The 21,177-nt window shown below is 39.8% G+C and overlaps 1 protein-coding gene across 7 annotated transcripts in view; it reads left to right on the top strand.

Moving 5' to 3' along the window:
* The window catches only part of DOCK3 (dedicator of cytokinesis 3), a 175,967-nt gene that overhangs the window by 20,888 nt on the left and 133,902 nt on the right, over positions 1 to 21,177 (top strand). For all 7 annotated transcript variants that reach the window (XM_079794397.1, XM_079794396.1, XM_079794399.1 and 4 more), the window contains exon 2: positions 14,997 to 15,080. In XM_079794397.1, the coding sequence (XP_079650523.1) occupies positions 14,997 to 15,080 (84 nt within the window). The remainder of the gene's footprint in view (positions 1 to 14,996; positions 15,081 to 21,177) is intronic.

The raw sequence follows: 21,177 nt of genomic DNA on the forward strand, positions 1-21,177 counted from the left end.
TGGTCACCCGCAGAGGGAGGCCCAGGCTACCTGGCCAGCGGCATTGCGGTGGGTGGGCAGGGCCTCCCTCTGTGGGGTGATTGATTGTGGAGCTCCCAGACTGTGAGGAGGCGCAGGCCAGGTTGAGGGACCTCCCCCGCTCCAGTGCACAAATTTCGTGTACCAGGCCTCTAGTTAGTGTATAAAAATGCAACTGGTTTTTGTATGTTGATTTTGTATCTTATGGCTTTACTAAATTTGCTGATTAGTTTTGTGGGTTTTTTTTTAAATCCTTACCCAAGGAGTGAGGATATTTTTTCCATTGATTTTTAGAGAGAGTGGAAGGGAGGGGGGAAGAGGAGAGAGAGATTGAAAGAGAGAGGGAGAAAGAGAGAGAGAGATGTGAGAGAGACACATTGATTGGTTGCCTCCCAAATGCACCTTGAATGGGGGCAGGAATCAAACCCACAACCCTCTGGTCCACAGGCCAATGCTCTAACCACTGAGCCACAGCAGCCAGGGCTGCTGATTAGTTTTAATAGTGTTTTGTGTTGTGTTTTTTTTAAATGAGTGTCTAGGGTTTTCTATGTATGATATCATGACATTTGCAAATAGAGACAGTTTTACTTCTTCCTTTCTGATTTGGATTCCTTTTTTTTTTTTCTTGCCTAATTACTCTGGCTGGGAATTCCAATATATGTTGAATAAAAGTGGTGAGAGTGGGCATCCTTCTCTTTCTTGTTCTTGCTCTTAGAGGAAAAACTTTCAGCTTTTCACCATTAAGTATGATGTGGTTTGTCATATGTGGTTTTTTAATAATGTTGATGTATGTTTCCTCCCACATGTTGAGTTTTTAATCATAAATGGATGTTGAATTTTGTCAAATGCTTTTCCGTGTCTATTGAGATGGTCATATCATTTTTGTTCTTCATTTTGTTCCTGGGGTGTATCACATTGATTGGTTTGTGGCTGTTGAACCATCCTTTTTGTCCCTGAATAAACGCCACTTGATCATGGTGTATGTCACTTTTTAAAAAAATTGTATTTGTATTGATTTCAGAGAGGAAGGGAGAGGGTGAGAGAGATAGTAGAAACATCAATGATGAGAGAGAATCTTTGATCGGCTGCCTCCTGCATGCCCACTACTGGGAATCGAGCCTGCAACCTGGGCATGTGCCTTTGACTGAAATTGAACCTGGGACCTTTCAGTCTGCAGGCCAATGCTCTATCCACTGAGCCAAACTGGCTTTGCCTATTTTTTTTCTTTTGTTGTTTGTGCTTTTGGTATTGTATCTAAGAGATAATGCCTAATCTACACTCCTCAGGATTTATTCATTTGTTTAAGCATTTTATAGCTCTTGCATTTAGGTCTTTAATTTATTTTGAGTTAATTTGATGTATAGTGTTAAGTAGGAGTACAAATTCATTCTTTTTAAAAATATATATTTTTATTGATTTCAGAGAGGAAGGGATAGGAATAGAAACATCAATGATGAGGGAGAAGCATTGATTGGCTATCTTCTGCACATCCCCTACTGGAGCAAACCTGCAACCTTGGCGTGTGCCCTGGCCGGCTGATTTTATATATTGATCTGTGTCCTCAACATTGCTGAACTTTTTTTTTCATTCCAGTATTTTTTAGTGGACTCGTTAGAATTTTCTATATAAAGTATCCTATCATCTGGCTGGAATGATATATGCCAATAGAGTTTTACTTTCCAATATGGATGCATTATTATTATTATTTTGCTGAATTGCCCTGGCTAGTACCTCTACTACAGTGTTAAATAGAAGTGGCGATAGTGGAAATTTTTGTCTTGTTTCTGATTTGGGGGAAAGCCTTCAGTCTCACATCATAATTATGATGTTAGTTTATGATGAGTTTTTCAGAAGTGCCCTTTATCAGGTTGAGGACATTCACTTCTATTTTTAGTTTGTTGAGTGTTTTTATTAAAAAAGGATGCTGGATATTGTCAAATGCTTGTTCTGTATATACTTCGATTATTGTGTGGTTTTAGTCTTCTATTAATATTGTGCATTATATTAATTTATTTTCATATGCTGAATCAACCTTGCAATTCCTGGGATACTCGGTAATGTTGTATAATCAGACTTAAAAAAAGTGTTGCTGTGTTTGGTTTGGTAACATTTTGTTGAGGATTGCTGTGTTTGTATTAATGAAAAGATACTGGTTTGTAGCTTTCTTGTGATGTCTTCGTCACATTTTAGTATCAGGGTAATACTGGTCTCATAGGATTAGTTGGAAAGTGGTGTTTACTTTTATGTTTCTTGCAAGAGTTTATGAAAGATTGATATGAATGACTCGCTGAATGTTTGGTAGGATCCTCCAGAGCAGCCATCTGTCCTGTGCTTTCCTGGGGAATGCCTTTCTTTGTGGGAACGTTTAAAATGATTAATTTGATTTTTATACTTGTTATAGACATATTTAGATGTTCTATTTCTTCAGTAATTTGTGTCTTTCTAGGAATTTGTTCAGTTTATATATTACCTAAGTTGTTGGTATATAGTTGTTAATAGTGTCATATTATAATCCTTTTTATTTTTATAAAGTAGGTAGTGATGTACCATCTTTCATTCTCCATTTTAGTAAAGTGAATTCCCTATCTCTCCCCTTCCCCCATCAATCTAGCTAAAGGTCTGTTAATCTTATTGATGTTTTCAAAGAACTAACTTTTGGTTTTGTCTATTTTTTTCTATTTTGTTTTACTATTATATTTACTTCAGTTTTAATCTTTATAATTTTCTTCTGCTGCTTGTTTTAGGTTAATTTTCTATTCTTTTACAAGTTCCTTAAGGTAAGAAATTAGGTTGAAATAATTTTTTAAAAAAACCATCTGTGGTTCTTTCTGTATCTTTTAGTAGGACTTCATCTGCCTGCAGAGGTATGTATACCCAAGGTTGAGGATTTTGAAATAAAGGGTTAAGATTTATGATTTTGCTTTTGTATTCTTTGGGAAACTACTGAAATTTTAGACACTAAATGTTTTAGTGAAGGGAATCTGTGGTATGAGTAATGGGAACAAGAGATGAGTTATGGAGCCTGTTTTGAGTTTATGCAGAAAGAAGTTCACTTTCAAGTCCTGGAGAATGTACTGAGCACTTTGTGTTCAGCCTGAAGGCTGAGCTCCTTGAGAATTGATGGTCACATTTAGTGTTTCAGGTACAATAATTCTGGTATGTCCTGGATATGGTGGTGGCACAGAGGAAGTGTTACTGTCTCCAGTGTGGTAATAATACTCTTTACTGCAGGTCTGTATGTTGAGTTCCAAATGCCTGTATTCCACTGTAGCGGTATCTCCGTTCGGATGTCTCACATGCACCTGAACTACTTGTCTCGGAACTGGCGCTCCTCCAGCGTCCTCCAGCCTGTTCTTGCGTTAGCACCTTCTGGGGTCTAAGCAAATGATAGCAGTCATATGAAGCTAGAATTCTGCCGTCTGTATTCAGTCCTCACCAGGTATTAATGGTTCTGAAGAACTCTCGAGGTGAGGATAGAAGGCAGACAGGACCTCTTTGGATTGCTGCATCAGTTTTTCATTGGTCTACCTGCATTTAGTTTTGATCCTCTTCCCTATTCCCTTTTCTACACTTACTTCCTGGGTGATTTTACTAAAACCAGATCTTGGTACTCACTTTCTTAAAACCTTTACATTGCTTCTCTTAGGGTCAGGTCCAAATTTCTTAAAATGATTTAAAAGCCCCTTTTACTCTGGCTTCTGCTTATTTCTCCAGCTTCATTGCCTGGTCACCAAGTTATTAGTGTGCTATATTGAACCTCTCAGTAGTTTAAGATGTGGCATGTTCTCTCTGGCCTCTGTTTTCTTGGAGCTCTGACTTTGGTTTCTGTCTCTAACTGCATAACTGCAAGCCTCCTCCTCTTCAGTGGGATTACCCACCAATTGACCGTCTTCCGTCCTGGAGAGCTGTGCTTTCTCTGTGCTCTTCACACCTGCTGTTCTCACACTTTTCCTTTTGTTCACCCATTTTTGTCTTCTTCACATTCATCCGTCAGTTCAGTTTCCTCATGGAGGCCTTTTCTGACCTTTGGACCAGGTTTGATTCCTCTGCTCTATGCATCATTACACCTTTAATGTACTTCACATAGCAGTCAGCACATTTCATAGGGATTACTTGTTTTTCTTCTGCACTGGACTGTGAGCTCTGTGAGGGCGGCATCTGGGTCTGTCTGATTTACAGCTGTATCCCTAGCACCTGGCATCTTGTTGGACACATGGAAAATGCCCAGTGCATGTTTATTGACTACTGACCAGTGGGTGACACAATTAAGTTTGCTTGGGGTAGGTCAGGGAATATTTCAAAGAGAAGGACATGCATGGGTTAGGGCTTGAGAAGTGAATAGAAGTTTTCAGAAGATTGGAGTGAGGGTGAGAGTATTAGGAGGAAAGGTATTTTGGAGAACACCATTTACAAAGGTATAAAAAAGCTTGGGCATAAGGGAGCCAATTTCTCATCATTCCAACCAGGTAAAGTGTGAATCTGAGGAATTGCTGAGAGGTGAAGCTAGAGGATGAAGAAGAGATCAGGTCATGGGAGTCCTGATGTGCCACATTCATCTTGTTGACACTGGGAACCACTCATGTTAAGAAGGGAATTTTAACATTTATTAAACTCTTATTGTGTCTTAGGTTTATTTTCTCAACATATATTATTATCTCATTTAATGCGCACAACAGTCTTTTTCCTGAAAACTGAATTTCATCGGAGCTGAATAAAGGCTGGTATCTTATTTATCCTGACATACTTGATGTTTATAATTATATCCTAAGTAGCATCAGCATTCTTTGAAGTCATTTTTTTTTGGGGGGGGGGGTTTGTTTTTGTTTTTTTGGTATTATGCTTCTTTCTAGTCCACAGATAATTCAGGGCAGTGTTGACATAGTTTTTTGTTTCCCAGTTTTGATTTAGTGTTATCAGTGCCTCTTTTATTTATTTTTTATTAAAAAAATATTTTTATTGATTTTAGAGAGGAAGGGAGAGGGAGAGAGATAGAAACATCAATGATGACAGAGAATCGTTGATCAGCTGCCTCCTGCACTCCACCTACTGGGGATCTAGCCCACAACACCCTCCAACCCCCACCCCGCATGTGCCCTTGACTGGAATCGAACCTGGGACACAGGCCGACACTATCCTCTGAGCCAAACCCACTAGGGCTCAGTGCCTCTTTTAAAGTGTCTCCCAGCTGAGCACAGCATACCAGATGTATCCTGATGATTCATTTTAGAATAGAACAGAACTTACACTATCGGTGTTCTGTGTCCTAAGATTTTGTTAATTAAGTTGACAATGACTAACTTTTTTGGGGCAACTATTTCATGCTTTTTATATTAAACTAGAAGCCTGGTGCACGAAATTCGTGCACGAAGGGGGGTTGTCCCTCAGCCCAGCCTGTACCCTCTCCAATATGGGATCCCTCTCACAATCCAGGACTGCTGGCTCCCAACTGCTTGCCTGCCTGCCTTCCTGATTGCCCCTAACCGCTTCTGCCTGCCAGCCTGATCACCCCCTAACCACTCTGCTGCCAGCCTGTTTGCCCCCAACTTCCCTCCTCTGCCAGCCTGGTCACCCCTAACTGCCCTCTCCTGCAGGGTTGATCACCTCCAATTGCCCTCCCTTGCAGGCTTGGTCCCTCTCAACTGCCCTCCCTTGCAGGCAGGGTGCCTCCCAACTGCCTTCTCCTGCTGGCCATCTTGTGGTGGCCATCTTGTGTCCACATGGGGCAGGATCTTTGACCACATGGGGGCAGCTATATTGTGTGTTGCAGTGATGATCAATCTGCATATTACTCTTTTATTAGATAGGATAGAAGCCTGGTACAGGGGTGGGGGCCAGCTGGTTTGCCTTGAAGGGCGTCCCGGATCAGGTGGGGGTTCCCTTGGGGTTTGGGGCAGCCTGAGCGAGGGGCCTGTGGTGGTTTGCAGGCCGGCCACGCCCCCTGGCAACCCAAGTGGAGGCCCTGGTATCTGGAATTTATTTTCCTTCTACAATTGAAACTTTGTAGCCTGGAGCAGAGCCAAGCCTGGGGCTCCCTCCGAGGCCGGCAGCCATTTGTGTTGGGGTTATAATTGAAACTTTGTTGCCTTAAGCGGGTGGGCCCAGCCAGAGTGTGCGGAAAGCTTTGCTTCCCCTGTTGCCGGCGGCAACCCTGGCCTGCTCTCTCAAGCTCCATTCTGCCGCCATTTGTTTGAATTTGTTTACCTTCTATAATTGAAACTTTGTAGCTTGAGTGGAGGCTTAGGCCTGGCAAGGGCAGGCGGAAAGCTTGGCTTCCTCTGTTACCTAGGAAACCTTGCTCTCGGTGGCTGTAGCCATCTTGGTTTGGGTTAATTTGCATACTCGCTCTGATTGGATGGTGGGCGTGGCTTGTGGGCATGTCAGAGGTATGGTCAATTTGCATATTTGTCTATTATTAGATAGGATATCCAAAGCTAAGTAAATTTTTCACAGGTATTACCTTTAAGACCTTTTGTATTTGTTTGGTTGATCATTTGGAACCTAAATTAGGGATTTTCATCTTCATTCCTATTAAACTTCATCCTGTTGGGTTTAGCTCCTCCTAATGCTAACTAATTTGTCTATTTGGATTTTTTAAAATGTTTTCTTTTTGCAGTTTCAGTTGACATTCAATATCTATATGTATAAAAGGCTAAGTGACCGACCGTCCATCCGACCAGACAGTACATATGACGCACACTGGCAATCCTATATAATAAAAGGGTAATATGCAAATTGACCCTAATGGCGGAACGACTGGGAACGACCGGTTGCTATGACATGCACTGACCACCCGGGGGCAGACGCTCAGCACAGGAGCTGCCCCCGGGTGGTCAGTGTGCTCCCACGAGGGAGCTCTGCTCAGCCACAAGCTGGGCTGATGGCTGCGAGTGCAGTGGTGGTGGCAGGAGCCTCTCCCGCCGCCTCTGCAGCACTAAGGATGTCCGACTGCGGCTTAGACCCGCTCTCCCGGGGAGCATGCCTAAGCTGGCAGGTGGACATCCCCCAAGGGCTCCCAGGCTTTCCTCTCTGACATTTTACTAATTTTCTTTCATCTCTATTATAAAGAAAGGGCGAATAACGATATTACAATATTTCTTCTAATTAATTTCCTTTCAGTGTGCACAAATCCGTGCACCGGGCCACTAGCTATTTTATATTAGTTTCAGGTATACAGGATAGTGGTCAGGCAATTACATAATTTACAAAGTGATCCTCCTGATCATTCTAATACCCACCTGGCACCATATATAGTTATTACAGTTTTATTGACTATTTCTTTTAATTCATATATTGGGACAGGCAAAAATAGGTTTACAGTGTGTATATGTGAAAGTTTATTCCTATATTATTATTTATTAATTATTGTATTGTTTTCCATACAAACAATAATAAACCTACTTTTGCCCACCCCTGTATTTGAAGAGCTAATATATGGCTTAAAAGTCCCAAGATATAAATGGCTACACACTACTGTGATGTTTTCCTTGCCCACTCAGTCCTTTACTCTTTCCACAGTTGTTCCTTATGTATTCGCCCAGCGTTTTTATATATATACACCGTACAAGCAAATATTAATACACAGTCTTTTGCATATACCTTCAGTGGTGGCTTAAAGTTTATTTTCCCTATACAAATCTTGCCTATTTTCTAAGTTTGTTTCTAGATATTTACTCCTTTGGTTGCTCCTATAAATGAGATCTTTTGTTGTTATTGTATATTTATTGATTCCATGTATTGGTTTATATACAGTTGACCCTTGAACAACACGCAGGTTAGGGGTGCAGACCCCTGTGCTGTTGAAAATCCATGTAAAACTTGACTCTCCATAAACCTAAGTATAGCTGTCATTATCCTAGGGGGGTTGGTTTCAGTCTCCCCCCAAACAGATATCATGTAACCTATATGTGCATATAGACTACAGCAGAGTATGCAGGCACATCACTTAATTCCTGTGGATTCAGCATAGTGCTTAGCATGTGGCACGTTCAAGTTTTGCACCTTTTGGGGATATTTTTCTTAGAATTTTTTATTTGAAATTTTAAGTTCAGTTTATTAAGTTCAATGATGAAAGCTATTAGAAAAATATCCTCCTGAAAATTATTTTTTCCTTAGAAAAAAGAAAGGAAAATCAACACCCTCTTAGCATAGCCACAGATACTGTGGCAATCAGCCCTCTTTGGAGGTGGGGTAGCCCATTGGTCGGTGAAGTCACTCTGGCTCAGCAGGAGCATTGTAGTCTGGAGCATCCTCACCTCCAGCTCCACTTCATCCATTACCTGCACAGAGACTCGTCTCCCTTCACATCGTTTCCAGCATCCTCCGAGAACTAGATATCAGACGTGTCAAGATTATGATGTTTCAAATAGCTACTTCCCACTTAATTTATTTTTCCTGCTTGTTCTTTTTCTTTCATTCATTTAAAAAAAAATTTCGAGAGTTCTGCATCAAACTTAGCTTTCCAACTTAAGAAATTCTCAGTTGTAGCAGGAATGCCATGTCCGTTTGCTTCTTTTCTTCTCTCCTGGTTTTTATTTGGCCTCCTATTTTGTTGAATTTTTCTTGCACAGCTGTCACTAAAGTAAAGATCATCACCATAGCAAGATTTTCTTCGGCCTGTAATGCTAATAACTCAAATGCCCGAGACACATTATCTTCCCGGCTTTCCTGGGAGGGTATTTTAAAGGGGGGCTTCACCTGGATATTTTTACTGCGTGTGACCCTGAGGGCAGTCTGGAAAGGTTCCTCACTTTCTCTAGCCTCAGGGGTCACAGTAATGGTGACGCTGGGAGGGCTTTCTGATAATACTGCGAAGTATCAGGGGAGGTGGCTCCAGAGCTTCCAGCTTGCTGTGCGCCCTCGCCATAACTGTCATTGTGTCCTCGCTGCACCCAGAGGGCGCCCAGACATCAGGGGGCCCGGCAGCAGGGACCATGGCCACACCACCAGAGTGGGAGGAGTGGGTTGGATGGTTGAATCTGCAGGTGGAAGACCTGCAGATATGGAGGGCGGATTGCAAAGGTGATTTTTGATATGTCAGTTCGTATATAAATTTTTAAGGACTTTTTACCTTATATTTCTCTCATGATAGATGATGAAATATTTTACCAATTTCCCAAATGAGAAAAGAAACCAGCTTTACCTGTTTGTTTAGTTTCATTCCACTGTTCTGTATTCATACTATTACAATATATTTTATTTATTTATTTATTTTCTAATATGTTTTTATTGATTTTAGAGAGAGAGAGGAAGAGAGAGAGAGAGAGAGAGAGAACATTGATGTGAGAGAGAAACATCTATCAGCTGCCTCCTACATGCCCCCTTACTGGGAATTGAGCCCACAATCCAGGCATGTGCCCCAGCTGGGAATTGAACCAGCGACCTTTGGGTGCATAGGACGACGCTCAGCCAACACCTGTGCCACACTGGCCAGGGCTACAGTGTATTTTAAAACATTTCCCACAGTAACTTTATTTTTTTTAAAGTTCTAATTCTTAAACTATAAACACAAAATAATATATGTAATGTACATATAGGTAATAAAGCGTGGTAATGAAACAAATATTCATGAAGCCTCTTTAAAAAACAAGAGTATTGGCAGTCCAGAGATTCTGTTTTCAATAATGACAGAGTAAGACCCTTCTTGATGATTACCTTCACAAAACTATCATATTTCAACGTAATGAAAAAATCAGCTCTGGCTGGTTTCTCAGTGGTTAGAGCATCGGCCCGCAGACCAAAGGGTCTCGGATTTTATTCCTGGTCCAGGGCACATACCTCAGTTGCAGGGCATATACCGGTTGGGGCCCATACGGGAGGCAATCAATCGATGTGTCTCTCACATCGATGCCTCCCCCCCCCCCCGCTCCCTCCCTCCCTCCCTCCCTCCCTCCCTCCCTCCCTCCCTCCCTCCCTCCCTCCCTCCCTCCCTCCTTCCCTCTTTCCCTCTCTCCCCCTCTCTTCCCTCCCTTTCACTTTCTCTAAAAAAATCAATGGAAAAAATATCATTAGGTGAGGACTAACAGCAACAACAAAAAATGAGCTACCTAATGTGTCTGGAGAGTGAACAGACACCACAGAGACTGGTGTGGAGTCCACACTCTGAGGAGAGACCTGTGCAAAGGATGTTTTTGTTCTCACAGCTTTTAGTAAGGTGCGGGGTGGCGGTGGGAAAATCAGTCTTTCTGGCTGGGGAAGCTAGAATAATGATGATCATGCCACGCAATAGAACGTGGAAATCATGAAAGGGAAAGACTGAGAGAGAGGGTCCTGGAATTCTGTCCACAGTTCTCGCTGGTCCCTGAACTGGCATGCTCAGAACAAGCTCACTGCAGCCCAGCGGACAGACCCGAACAGCCTGGAGCTGCAGCCCAAGGAGCACAGTTTCAGTCATCCAGAGAATGCTGCTTAGACTGAAGAAATGGGGCTTCAGTGACAAACTCTAATCTTCACGAGTTAAAATTAGTAATGGCAAGGAGACAATTCCACGATTACTGGGCATAGGAAGCAACAAGAGAGAAAAGAAAGCAACCACATGTGGCCTTAGATGAGTCATGGAATTAGCAAACAAAGTTTAAAGTAAAATTAAAAATGTCTTCACTGAGGTAGAACGAAGTATGCTTAAGTGAGTAAAAAGATACTTCATGAGAGTAAGATAAATAGAATAAAACCAAATAGAAATTCTGTAAGTGAAAAATACAGTATTGGAAACATAAAATTCACTTGCTGGATATAACAACCTTTTTCTCACAGAAAAATTAACCTCAAATGTGCCAGTGACTTAGCATAAAAGCTAAAACTATTAAATTTCTAGAAGAAAATGAAGAAGAAGGGTTAGACAAAGATTTCCTGAACACAAATAGCACACAAATAGCACAAACTGTAAAAGGGAAAATTTGATGAAATGTGCTTAAATCAAAATGAAAAACTTTTACTTTTCAAAACACAGTAAATAAAACTAAAGGATAACCACAGTCCTGCAGAAAATATTTGTAAAACATTTATATGGCAAATGACTTGTAATCTCAAAACTCAATAATAAGATAATAAAAGAATGGACAAAAGATTTGAACAGTCTTTACAAAAGCAAACATGCCAGTGGACAATGAGCTGAGCCTTGGTATTGACTCTGTCCCACATCTCCATCACCCAGTGCTCACTCTGGGGGTTTGGGTGAATAAACAAAGTATGGTGTGGCCTTAGAATGGAGTGCTGCTACCCAGTGGTTAGAAGGAATGAACTGTTGATACATTCCTTGAATGACTTCCAAAGGGGTTATGCTGAGCGATGAAGTCGGTCATAAAGGTTTGAAACATGATTCCATTTTAATGACATTCTCCAAAAGACAAAACGATAGTGATAGAAAACCAATCATCAATTGCCATGGGTAGAGAAGGGGGAAGGTGTGACTCTCAAGACACAGCATGAGGGAGTTTTTTGAGGGGGGGATGGAACTGTTCTGAATGTTGTTTGTGGTGGTGGTAACACAAATCTATGCATGTGCTGAAATTCATAGAACTATACACTGAAAGAAAAAAAAAATCAACTTATAATTTTAAAAATAAGAAGTTAATGTGCCCTGGCTGGTTTGGCTCAGTGGGTAGAGTGTCGGCCTGCCGACCGAAGGGTCCCAGGTTTGATTCCCATCAAGGGCACGTACCTTGGTTGCAGGCTCCTCCTAGGCCTGGCCCTGGTTAGGGCGCGTGCAGGAGGCAACCAATCGATGTGTTTCTCTCACATTGATGTTTCTCTCTGTCTTTCCCTCTCTCTTCCCCTCTCTCTAAAAAGCAATGGAAAAATATCCTCAGGTGAGGATTAACAAAATAAGAAATAAGTAAATATTTAAAAAGTTAATAGAAGTCTAAGATTCAACAGTTGTGTGTAGGTCTAATATATTGTATTTTAGTAATCTGTTTTTCTGTCAGTTGATATTTGTATTTTCCCTCTTTTGTTATTAAGAACAGTGTTGTTATGAATCTTCTTGTGTTGCCTCCTGGCATACATGCATATTTTTCTTAGGGTGTGTGACTAGGAGAGGAATTGCTGAATTACAGCACATGCACAGTTCAGTTTGAGACGATAAAGCCAAATTGCCTTCCAAAGTGGTTTTAGTTTATGTTTTTTCCTACTCTGTATAAGACATTTGCATGTCTGAAAATGTCTTAATTTTATCTTAATTCTTTAGGAATCATTTTCATGCCATTGTTCCATTGTCTTCTGGCTTGCATTGTTAGAATTGAAAAGTCTGTGATTCCTCATCTTTTTGGTGCAGTCTATTTTTCTGTTTGGAAGCTTATTAATAGAACCATAATTCTGCTCCCAGGGTTCTGAGATTTTATAATGTTCCCAAATTTCACAATATGTTCTTTAGTGTGAGTTTATTTTTGTTCAAACTTGGGGGCTCTTTCCATTAATTCTAAATGAATAGCATGAGAATGCCTGAAGGGTAAAAAGTTTGGATACCAGAATTCTGAGCGCCCAGAGTTGGAAGAGGGCTGGAGTTTTGTTTTGTTTTTCTTTGTACACACAATCCTCCAGTTTTTATACCAGTACTTCTCCCTAGTTCTCAGATGTGCTTTGTGTTACCCAGTCCAGAGTAAAAATTCATTTGCTCTTCCAGAGGATAAACTTACAGTCATTTTCTTGAATTGAGAAAAGGGGGTACACTGATGAATTGGAGGAGGCGATTTTAATGATCTAAGTGCTGTCTAGACAATTTGAAATCAGTCCTTTTTCATTTTTTTTTTATTGATTTTTTACAGAGAGGAAAGGAGAGAGATAGAGAGTTAGAAACATCGATGAGAGAAACATCAATCAGCTGCCTCCTGCACACACCCCACTGGGGATGTGCCTGCAACCAAGGTACATGCCCTTGACCGGAATCGAACCTGGGACCTTTCAGTCCGCAGGCTGACACTCTATCCACTGAGCCAAACCAGTTTCGGCCTTTTTCATTTTTAAAATATGTTTTTATTGATTTTTAGAGAGAGAGGAAGGGAGAGGGATAGAGAGATAGAAACATTGAAGAGAGAGAAACATCTTTGATAGGTTGCCTCCTGCATGCCTCCTCCTGGGGATGGAGCCTGCATCTTCTTTAGGCATGGAATTTATAGTATTCTAATTTTCAGTTCTAAATTTCCATTTTTACTTAGTTCATTTCTCTGTTAAAAACTTTTATCTGTCATTTATTTTATTAATCTTTTGTCAATTCTTCAATATGTTGATATTAGTCATTTAAAGTTCTCTTACGCTAGTATCAACATCTGGGTCATTGGCGGGTCTGGTTAAGAACAATAGGGAATATAATTTTCCCCAGAGAAGGTATGTTTTTTCTACAATAAGGATGTTTTGAGCTGGGATGGGGCTAAGTATTACCATCAGCTACTTCAAGTTCATCCCTGGTGCCTAGTTATTTTGAGAATATGACTTGTTGTACATGTGTTGTAGGCTTCTTCTTCTAGGAGGCTTTGGTATGTAAGTACCTGGAACTACAAAGACCTCTCTCTTCTTTCCCACCTACCCAGCCCGCTACCTACCCACTCAGGAAAAGTCTTGCTTGTGGAAGTTAAGCAGTGTGGGGAGAACGATCATTTTGGATTCTTCCCCATCCATGGGGTTATGCCATCTTACATGTTTGTTAAGAGCTTCACTGTTTTCTCTTGGTCCAGCAAGAAACAATCATATGTGTCTATGATTATGACAGAGATTGGCCTGTAACTTTCCTTTCTTACAATGCGCTTGTCAGATTTATTACCGCGCTGATTTCAAAATGAATCCCTTTTCCCTGTTCTCTGAAAGGATTGGTGTTTTTTCCTCAAATGTTTGGACAAATTTATTGGTAATCAGGAACTTATATTTCATTTGTGGGACTTACAGATTCACTTTTCTATAATAGATATAGGACTAATTAAGTTTTTAACTGTTCTGTCAGTTTTTAATGTTTTATTTTTTATAAAAATAAAAAAATAAATTTGTCCATTCTGAATTTTCAAATCTGTTGGTATAAAATTTTTTGTAATATAATTTTATATGTAAGTTGATTATTAATGACATTAATGTGGTCTTTTTTTACATCCTCACTAGAAGATATTTTTTTCATTGATTTTTAGAGAGAGTGGAAGGGGAGGGAGGAGAGAGAGAGAGAGAGAGAGAGAGAGAGAGAGAGAGAGAGAGAGAGAGAGAGAAGCGTGCATGAGAGAGAGACACATCAATTGGTTGCGTTCAGCACAGACCCAGAACCTGCAATGCATGTATGTGCCTTGATCTGGAATTGAACCTGCGACCCTTCGGTGCATGGGCTGATGCTGTAACCACTGAGCAACACCAGCCAGGCTGTTTTTAATGTTTTGATTGCTGATATTGATAATATTTTCTCCTGATAAGTCTTGATGTATGGTAATAGAAGGCCTTTAATATTTATAAGGCTATTCTTGGTTCTTTGTAGTCTTATATAAATTTTAGAATCAATTTATTAATTTAAAAGACGGGATTTTGATTGGTATCTATAGATTTTGTTATGTATTTCCTTTTCATTTCATTACTTTATTTCTATTTTTATTATGGATATTCTGTTTCTCAAAGAATAATCAAATTTATTTGGTGAATCTTTGCAAAATATCTATTTATAGTAGATAACAAACTTCCACTGTTAATATTTTCTTAAGTAATTGGTACATACTTGCCCCAAAAGTACAAACAGGTCATGCTGAGGGAGAGAGAGACTATTTATAGAAATGTTTTCAGACACATGCACACACCACTCAGGAATAGTAATTTTGCTGAGATGTACTTCATTGTCCTGATCTACTTAATCTTGCCTTTCAGAATATTGATAACATTGAAAGGAGCTTACATATTTGAGAGGGGAATTAGGGAAGAGGGGAGAGTATATATTTAAGAAAATTTAGTGCTTAATTTCAGGGACACTGACCCTATCTCAGTATTTAAAATGTTAATTGCTATGTTTATCCTTGTTTTTCTAGTGACATGCAGTTTTCGAGGATCTGTTCCTCAAGGGTTGGTCTTAGAAATAGGAGAAACGGTGCAGATTCTTGAAAAATGTGAAGGTAAGTATGGTCCTATAAAGCATACAAATAGTGATCATTTTGGGGCAGTATTGTATAGTGACATTATAAGCAATTGTTTTGAGCTGTAATTAGCTACATTATAATATACTATTATAAAATCCTCCCTGATCTTTGCTCATCATAAAGGTACAAGCTATTTTCATATAACTGTTAGAATTAGTCTTTTGCCAAGAGTGTATCTGCGATATTGTTGTGTAATAGTGACAATTCATCCATTTTCCTTTTGATATTTAAAAAATTTTTTTTTTATTTTATCAAATTTTTATTGAATTTATTGGGGTGACACTGGTTAACAAAATGATGCAGGTCTCAGGTGCATAGTTCCACAATACATCACCTGTATTGTGTGTTCACCACCCCAAATCAAGTCTCCATCCCTCACCATTTATGTCCCAAACCCTCCTTCCTCCCTCCAGCAATCATCATACTGGTGTCCATGTCCAGGAGTTTTTTCTCTTTTATTTTCTTTTTTGCTCAATTCTTCCACTCCCTCCCCAACCTCTACCCCACCCTTGACAACTGGTAGCCTACTCTCTATAAGTCTGTCAGTATTTTGCTTGTTAGTTCATTTTGTTCGTTAGATTCCACATCGGAGTGAAATCATATGGTACTTGTCTTTCTCTGACTGGCTTATTTCCCTTAGCATAGTGCTCTCCAGGTCCATCCATGTTGTTGCAAAGGGTAAGATTTCCCTCTTTTTCACAGACGAGAAGTATTACATGGTGTAAATGTGCCACAGCTTTTTTATCCACTCATCTATTGATGGACATATGGGCTGCTTCCAAATTTTGGGTATTATAAATAGCGTTGCAATGAACATAGAAGTGTATATAGTCTTTTTAAAAAAATTCTTTATTGTTTAAAGTATTACATAAGTCTCCTTTTACCCCCTAGTGACCTCTCCCCCGCCACCCCCTTCCCCAAGCACAAGCCCTCACCACCACCCCCATTGGTTTTGCTCATATGCATGCATACAAGTCCTTTGGTTGATCTCTTACCTCCTCACCCCCCACCTTCCCTCATAGGTTGTACAGTCTATTCGATGCTCCTATGTCTCTGGTTCTATTTTTGTTCATCAGTTTATGTTGCTCATTATATTCCACAAATGAGTGAGATCATGTGATATTTATCTTTCTCTGACTGGCTTATTTTGCTTAACATAATGCTTTCTAGTTCCATCCATGCTGTTGTAAATGGTAGTCTTTTGAATTAGTGTTTTAGGTTTCTTCAGATAAATTACCGAAGTGGAATCGCAGTTCCATTTTTAATTTTTTAAAAAATATATTGTTACTGACTTTAGAGAGGAAGAAAGAGGAAAGAGAGAGAGAGAAACGTCAATGATGAGAGTGAATCATTGATCGGCTGCCTCCTGCATGCCCCCCACGGGGGATCAAGCCTGCACCCAGGATATGTTCCCTGACTGGGAATTGAACTGTGACCTCCTGGCTCATAGGTGGACACTCAACTACTGAGCTACACCAGCCGGACTTGGGTGCCTTTTATTTCTTCTTCTGCTGTGGCTAGGACTTCCAGTACTATCTATATATATAAAAGGCTAAGCGACTGTCCAACTGGCCGGTAGCTATGACATGCACTGACCACCAGGGGCAAGCGCTCCATGCAGGAGCTGCTGAGCTGTGGTCACTTGGCAGCAGTGGTTCGGAACCAGAGAGGAGGGAGCCTGATTCCTCGTGATTCCTCTCTCACTCTGGGACACCTTGGGGGATGTCGGAGAGCTGGTTTCAGCCTGATCCCTGCAGGCCAGGCCAAGGGACCCCCACCTGCCAGAGGGAACCCGCTCACTCCACAGACACCCTTCGAGCTGCAGCACTGGCCCATGTGCGGCCGGCTGGAGAGGGACCGCGGGAGGTTGGCGCCAGGGGTCTGGCCCGTCTTGCCCAGTCCCGCTCTGCTGGCCACCACCCAGGACCGCCTGCATTCGTCCCTGCACCACAGGAATTAATTTCCTTTCAGTGTGCATGAATCCGTGCACCGGGCCACTAGTGTTGAATAAGAGTGGTGAAAGCGGACAACCCTGTCTTGTTCCCAGTCTTAAGGGAAGTGCTTGTAGTTTTTGCCCTTTGAGTATGATGTGTATTATATATCACCTTTATTATGTTGAGGTATGTTTTCTCTGTTCCAACTTTGCTGAGAGTTTTTATCATAAATGGGTGCTGAATTTTATCAAATGCCTTTTCTGCATCTATTGATATGATCATTGGGTTTTTATCCTTCATTTTGTTTATGTGGTGTATCACATTTATTGACTTGCAGATATTGTTCCAGCCTTGCAACCCTGGAATAAATCCCACTTGATCATGGTTTATGATCCTCTTACTGTATTGCTAGATAGTTTGCCAATATTCTGTTGAAGGTTTGTACTTGTCATCTACCTGTCTCTACTTTCTGTGCAGCCATTATCCTGGGTTTGGGGGTGGGGGTAAATAAATTTGCATTTTTTCTTCTGTCAGGGAAGTATATGCTACACCTTTGAAATAAAAAGTTTGCAACCTCTTGTTGGAAGGGTACTTTTTGTTGGATTGCATTTGGTGCTTTTGATCTGGCTTGATTGGTTTGCACCCAGAATCTTTGTAAAGGACTGCTGACTGTTTACTGTCACATGGCCTGATCTATATAAAGGCTTCATTCTTTTGGTTTCACACTGCTGACTCTGTTCTGCAGCCTCTCTGTCAGTAGCAATTGTAGTAGCACTGTTGTCTCTTTTTGATAGTATAGCCTCACTTACATTGGTGACTTACATTTCACTATCTAAATAGTAGGGCATATTTAACAAAGTGCGATTCCACAATGTTACCTATTATACATATGAAAACACCTAGCACAGAGCATGGCACAGGTCGACTATGTTTTGTCTACATGTTTAAATAACCATAGCTTTCAGATGAATTTCTACTTTATATATATATATATATATATATATATATATATATACACACATATATATACACACACACACACAGACCCAGAATATTTTAGACAGCCTCTTTTTTTAATTTGTATTTCTCTTCTTACTGATTATTTTTCTAACCTAATGGGAGTAAATTTTTTTAAAAGTTTCCTTTTAAAAAATCAGGTTTGAAGTAAATTTTAAAATATGTAAAGTATATTTGGCATGACCAAGCATAGAAGGTGTAATCCAGAATTAAGTTGACAAATGTAAACTCTATACCTATCTTACTCCATTCACACAGTAAGTACTTACACATTAGACAGTAAACACACACACACACACACACACACACACACACACACACACACTAGTGTGCCCCTTTCCCAATTTTATGACAATTCTCTGGTATTCTCAGTTTCTTCTATTTTTTTTTTTGTGTTTTAATTACCTTTAAATAGTGTATAATGTTTCTCTGAATTTTATTATCTTTGAAAGTATAGTGAATTTCTAGCTGTTTTTCTAAAATCTACAATTTGTTTTTTGCTCATCAGTCTGATGTGGTTGTATTTTGTTTAAAATTCTATTTTCTGTACTTTTCATCTTCTTTGTAGACAAATTGCTTAAATATAATATAGTTTGCATAACTCCTAATTCTAAAATCTCTACTGATTTCATTATAATATAGGATTTAACATTACATCTCAATTAGGAGTTTAGTTTCATTTATTACCTTAATTTTTAATCACATTTTATAAAGTGTTCATTTTAGAATCTAGGTTTATGATATATATTTAATATATATATATTTAATCCTCACCTGAGGATATGTTTCTTTCTTGATGTTTTTAGAGAGAAACAACATTCATTGGCTACCTCTTACACGCCTCCTACTGGGGATCAGGCCCACAACCCTGGCATGTGCCCCAACAGGGAATTGGTAGACACTCAACCACTGAGCACACGGGCTGGGTTGGGGATTTTAACAAAATGTATGTTTTTGTTGATTTTAAAGATAGAGGAAAGGAGAGGGTTAGAAAGATAGAAACATTAATGAGAGAGAAACATTGACAATGGGAATTGAACCAGTGACCTCTTGGTTCATGGGTTGATGCTCAACCACTAAACCACGCTGGCCAGGCCATCTGGGGATTTTCATGGAGTTGGATTACATGTTCTCTGAGGTCTTTTCTAGTTTTTTGTATCTTATTCAATTGAAAGGGCTTTGTGCCTTTTTTTTTTTTTTGCCAAGTTCCTTGTTTAAAAATTGATTGGGATGACATTGGTTAATAGAATTATATAGGTTACAAGTATACAATTCTATAATACATTATCTGCATAATGTGTTACCATACAAAGTCAAGTCTCCTTCCGTCACCATTTATTCCCCCTTTATCCTCTTCTACCTCCACTTACTCCCCCCGCTTTCCTTCTGGTAATCACCATACTATTGTCTGTGTTTATGAGTATTTTTTGTTTGTTTAATCCCTTCACCTTTTTTCACCAAGCCCCCTTTTCTCTGACAGCTGTCAGTCTGTTCTCTGTATCTATGAATCTGTTTCTAATTTTATTTATTTTGTTCATTAGATTCCACATATAAGTGAAATCGTACGGTATTTGTCCTTCTCTAACTGACTTAACTTAGCATAATACTTTGGATAGGAAGAATTAACATAATTGAAAGCAATCTATAGATTCAATACAATTCCTATCACGTTACCAATGACGTATTTCACGGAACTAGAACAAATATTCTAAAAATTTATATGGAACCACAAAAGACCCTGAATAGCCTCAGCAATCTTGAGAAAGAAGAACAAAGTTGGAGGAATCATGACCTGATATCAAACTATACTACAGGCCATAGTAATCAAAACAGCATGGTGCTGACATAAAAAACAGATATGTAGATCAATGGAACAGAATAGAGGCCAGAAATAAACCAACGTCTTTATGGTCAATTAATATTTGACAAAGGAGGCAAGAACATACAATGGGGTAAAGACAGTCTCTTCAATAAATGGTGTTGGGAAAATTGGACAGATATGTGCAAAAAGATGAAACTAGACCAGCTTCTTACATGTTATACAAGAATAAGCTCAAAATGGATTAAAGACTTAAATGTAAGACTTGAAAACATAAAAATCCTAGAAGAAAATATAGGCAGTAAAATTTTGGACATTTCTCATAGTATTTTTTTTTAAAATATTTCCTTGAACAAGGGAAACAAAAGAAAAATGAACAAATGGGGACTACATTAAACTAAAGAATTTTTGCACAGAAAAGGAAATCAGCAACAAAATGAAAAGACAACCCACTGAATGGGAGAACATATTTGTCAATGATACATCTGATAAGGGGTTAATATCCAAAATTTTAAAGAACTTACACAACTTTATACACACACACACACAAAAATCCAATTCAAAAACAGGCAGAGGACCTGAATAGATACTTCTCCAAAGAGGACATGCATATGGCCAGTAGACATTTGAAAAGATGCTCAGTCACTAATCATCAGAGAGATGCAAATTAAAACCACAAGGAACTATCACCTCACACTTGCCAGAATGACTATCTACACTAATAAAAGAGAAAGATGCAAATTGATTGTACCTCCGCGACACCCACCAGCCAATCAGGAGTGAGTATGCAAATTAACCCAACAAACATGGCGGGTTAATTTGCATGCACAGGTGCCAAGCGGCCAGGGGCGGGATGCTTGTGTTGTCGCCATGGCATTACACACCGCCCCAGCCGCTCCGGGACTTGGGGCAGCATGGGAAGGCGGAAAGGCAGCTCCAGGCTGGAGCAAAGGCAGTGCCGGCAGCCAGGGGAAGGAAGACCCATTCTTGCATGAATCTTCGTGCATTGGGCATTTAGTCATTAATAAGTCAACAAATAACAAGTGTTGGCGAGGATGTGGAGAAAAGGGAGCCCTCGTGCACTGTTGGTGGGAATACAGATTAGTGCAGCCACTGTAGAAAGCAGTATGGAGTTACCTAAAAAAATTAAAAATGGAACTGCCTTATGGCCCAGCGGTTCCACTTCTGGGAATATATCTGAAGAAACCTGAAACTTTTAATTCAGAAGAATATATGCACCTCTATGTTTATTGCAGCGTTATTTACAATAGCCAATATTTGGAAGCAGCCCAAGTGTCCATCA

The sequence above is a fragment of the Cnephaeus nilssonii genome, assembly GCF_951640355.1.
Source record: "Cnephaeus nilssonii genome assembly, chromosome: 17".
NCBI lineage: Eukaryota > Metazoa > Chordata > Mammalia > Chiroptera > Vespertilionidae > Cnephaeus > Cnephaeus nilssonii.